At 42.1% G+C, this 4,021-nt stretch overlaps 1 protein-coding gene across 1 annotated transcript; it reads left to right on the forward strand.

Annotated features, from left to right (window-relative positions):
* Positions 1-253: 253 nt before the first annotated feature.
* abi3b (ABI family, member 3b) lies at positions 254-3,389 on the forward strand. The gene is made up of 5 exons (XM_051418438.1): positions 254-538; positions 1,082-1,249; positions 1,634-1,813; positions 2,020-2,090; positions 2,782-3,389. Exons 1-5 carry the CDS (start codon positions 395-397, stop codon positions 3,230-3,232), a joined length of 1,014 nt encoding a protein of 337 aa, XP_051274398.1. The 5' UTR covers positions 254-394; the 3' UTR covers positions 3,233-3,389.
* The last annotated feature ends 632 nt before the right edge of the window (positions 3,390-4,021 follow it).

Genomic DNA, 4,021 nt, shown 5'->3' on the forward strand with positions numbered 1-4,021 from the left:
AAAACGGTAACATGTAATAATATATAAGGAACATAATATCTCCTCCAGAGACAGATGTTACCTATTGATCAGTTTAATTGATTGTTTTTTTTACTTTTTTTTTATTATTATTATTATTATTATTATTATTATTATTATTATTAGGCATATAACTACAAACATTAGAGACATTAGAAAGAAAAATAACTTATTTCCATCGTGGTCCTTTCTGTGCATGTCTCCCAGCTGTAGCCCTGCCCTGGGACCAGCTGCTCTGTGGAAATCTTTAGCCTGTGGTAATTCCGCGTTCACCGCCGAGCAAACACCCCCCTGCCTCGACTGACTCTTGCCAAATCCTTTGACATCCTCCTCAGGTGGCGTAAATAACTCTTTAAAGGTTTGTTAGCAGCGCAAAATGGGAGAAACGACGGAGCAAAAGAACTTTTCTGAAGTTATTTCTCAGATATTTCAAGAGGCTCCAGGCGCCAGGAAGGGTCTAGTTGACAACCACAGCAACCTCCTGCAGGTCGCAGATTACTGCGAGAACAATTACCTTCAGGTGAGTAATGCTCATATAAAAAAAGCCACAGTTCTCAGTTTGTGATAGATTTAGAGAAACTGAAAGCTTCCGAAGCATTTTACCCTCTGGGGGATCTAACTACTGTACTTGTACTTTACTTGAGTGTTTTAATTTCTCTTTCGTTATACTGCTGCCCCCCTACCTGACAGCTGTAGTTACTTTACAGGCCAACATGGTGGATGTGTTTTACATGTTTAACTTTGACTGATTAGAAATTATATAAACCTACATAACAATATATTAAGTAGTTAAAATTAGCTCTACATTGACGACATTAAAATGTTGCTTACATAAATACATCAATAATGACATTTATATTTATATAATAACATTTTGCACAATGAGTACTTTTTTATAGATATTTTAAGTGAATTTTGATGCTAATATTTATGTAGTTTAACCTGAGTAAGATTTATAGTATTTCTATGCTGTGGTTTGACTACTTTTACTTGAGTAAAAGATCTCAGTACTTCTTTCATATATGTATAACCTATCCTTGTGGAAAAAAAACTCATCCTGCAGGCAGAGGATCCAAACAAGGCTGTTGAAGAGGCCAAGGCTTTGGCTGCCCAGTCGCTGGCCAGTGTGGCCTACCAGATCAGCAGTCTGGCCAGCACTCTGCTGAGGCTGCTGGACTCACAAGCCATGCAGATCAGAGATATGGAGTCTTCAGTCAACCTGCTGTCACTGGTGAGGAACACCTTTCACCTAAAATACACCTCAGCTCTGCCAAAGACAGTGATGTGACCCTTACACAGCTTTCAAACAATATATAATGCACAATGATGTGGGAAACTTAAGTACATTCTGTTGCTAAATGTGCAAAATGATTTGTTTTTAACTTAAAAAAGAGTATTACAGTTGCATTTTCCTCCCAGTACAATCTTGGTTGTGTATTGGGAACCAGATAAGTATGCAAGTTGGGTCACCTGTTGTACTTTTAACTCAGAGGACAATTTGGTTGCTATGCTCCATTTGTTTTCTTGCTGCCGACTGAAGAAGAGTGAGTGATGTAAAAATTGAGTTCCTGAGTATTGTTGTTGGAAGCTGTTCACACTGTGCTGTCTGGTCCAGGCTGCAGCTGTCCACTTCGAGAAGATAGCCAGGAGAGAAATTGGTGCTTTTACTACTCCCAAACCCAAGATTCGTTCCAAGCTTTTGACCGCACCGACTTCAGGAAAGGAGCCAGAGAAAAGCTACATGAGAGTGCCAATATCATACTCCATCTTGGACTCCGTTGGACACTGCTTTCAGGTAAATTGGAGACTAAATTGAAAACACATTGAGTCCACACACCTTTTATTATTTTCCCATTAGATAAAGGATGTATAGCCCAATGCCCTCTTCTCCACACTGTAGCCCCAGTGTGATGTTTGGGTTTATGTACAGTGTGGCTGACCGGGGTGTAGACATGTGCTGTGCCATCCTTTTATTTACCTTCATTCTACTTCTCCCAACAGGTTGCTGAGCCGCAGCCCAGAGAGAGAGCAGGGACCACAGACAGCATACAGAGCACTGCAGACATCCCTGTGTATGTGGAGAAAGTCCTCCCTTGCCCTTTTATGGAAATACTGTTATTATAATTAAACACTCTACATTACAAGTACTGTATTATAACATGGGCACAGTATTAGTAACATGACCTGTACAATTTATTATAATGTCTGAAAGGTTTCTGCTTTATGGACTACAGAAACTGTTTTGGGGGAACATGCTCATTCACTTTTTTTTTTGCTCAGTTACATGAGAAGATTGATACCACTCTCATGTTTGTCTGTTAAATATTAGACCACAGCCAGCAGTGGGTTAGCTTAGCTTAGCATAAAGACCGTAAACAGGGGGAAACAGCTAGCCTGGCTGTTAATTAGTGCGTCATGTTTTGTTTGTTTCGTCCATACAAAAACTGTGTAAAAACTACAAGTTGTGGTTTTATTTGTTACAGTATTTCATGGTTCAGACCAGTTGTTAGAAAACTAGCAGACACTCCAGGAAGTGATGGGTATAGCAAAAAAAAATGCCCATAATCCTCAGTAGAATAGCGGGTGCCGGCAGGTGTATTTTGTTACCTTTATAGAGAAACATGCTAGCTGTTCCCCCCCCGTTTTCAGGCTTTGTGCTAAGCTAAGCTAACTGGCTGTAGCTTCAAACACTACAGTTCCATCACTCTGAGGATGTCATGATAGTAGCTGAATGTGTGTGTTTTCTTTTTGTCTTGAATGTAGATCCAGTTTTGGCCTCGCTGTGCCTCCGCCATCAGTCCCCACCTTGAAAACCGTCTCCAACCCCACCAACGACAGCCTGCCTCCACCCCCTCCTCCCACTGCCAATGCCAATTTGGACCCCAATGTGCCTGCTCCTCCTCCTCCTCCTCCTCCACCACCACCTCCCCCTCACTCCATAGACACTGGCCTCCCGCCTCCACCCTCTTTGATTTCACCAACATGTCTCCCCCCACCTCCCCCTCCACCACCAATCTCCCCGTCAAATGGCATGTACCCACCTCCACCTCCTCCTGTAGCGGGAGGTGCCCCTCTTCCTCCTCCACCTCCACCCCTATCGGTGTCGGGAGCTGTGCCCCCTCCTCCTCCTCCACCACCCCTTCACACTGGCACCTCTGGTATGGTGCCACCACCCCCTCCACCACCTCCTCCACCTCCACCTCTCCTACGCTAACAAACAATATATTTTGTGTTATACAATGTATTAACGTACTGAGGGGGCATGCTGGGTTTTGCCATTAGATGGATGTGTGAAATGTGTGCAGCATGGGAAATGTTTTCAGGCTTGTTGTGAGATCAACATAAAGTATAAATAAAAGCTTGGAAAAGTCTGTGTTGTGGTTTAACCTTGTGCTGTTTTATCTGCGTTCAATGGCCCAGTGTGAGCCTGAAATGATATTTTTTTCTGGGACAGAAAATCCTCCTTCAAAGAGAAACATTCTGCTGTGCAGAGCGATGCAGTACAGATACCTCCAACATGTTTCAACAACACCTCCAATGCATTCCTAAGTAACAAGTTGAAACAAGGAATCTTGTTTTTCCATGTTATCCCTTTTTTTCCTGTAATGTGATTTCCATTCCTTATTATTGTGGTTTATTACAATGCATGTTAATCAGTAAGAGTCACCTTAGCAGCTAGTGGCCTTTAGCCCAACACTGTTATAACTCTGTGTGGTGAGCGATAAGTTAGTTACGTCACTGGCTGTAACCTCTGCAAGTTCTGCTACTTTAAACAGGCCAATGAGGCTGTAAAATGTCTGTTGCAAGTCAACACTCTACTTAACCTGCACTACATGGCTTGTACTTGAAGGTAAGCTTTATTTTCAGCATAACAAAATATCAAATTAGTCAGGGGCAGCTCATCCAAACGTGTTAAATCATTTTCTTTGCCGTTTTATATTCAACTCTTCAGTAAAGCCTGAAACTGGAAGAACAACGTCTCATTGTACAAGGCCAGTTATTA

The sequence above is a fragment of the Dicentrarchus labrax genome, unplaced genomic scaffold (assembly GCF_905237075.1).
Source record: "Dicentrarchus labrax unplaced genomic scaffold, dlabrax2021, whole genome shotgun sequence".
NCBI lineage: Eukaryota > Metazoa > Chordata > Actinopteri > Moronidae > Dicentrarchus > Dicentrarchus labrax.

What these genes read in the sequence shown, in the direction of transcription:
- abi3b (XM_051418438.1), top strand. Translation starts at nt 395, where the DNA reads ATGGGAGAAACGACGGAGCAAAAGAACTTTTCTGAAGTTATTTCTCAG. An exon ending in CAGTCAACCTGCTGTCACTG is followed by an intron (nt 1,250 to 1,633) that starts GTGAGGAACACC and finishes TGTCTGGTCCAG; the next exon opens with GCTGCAGCTGTCCACTTCGA. An exon ending in AGCACTGCAGACATCCCTGT is followed by an intron (nt 2,091 to 2,781) that starts GTATGTGGAGAA and finishes TCTTGAATGTAG; the next exon opens with ATCCAGTTTTGGCCTCGCTG.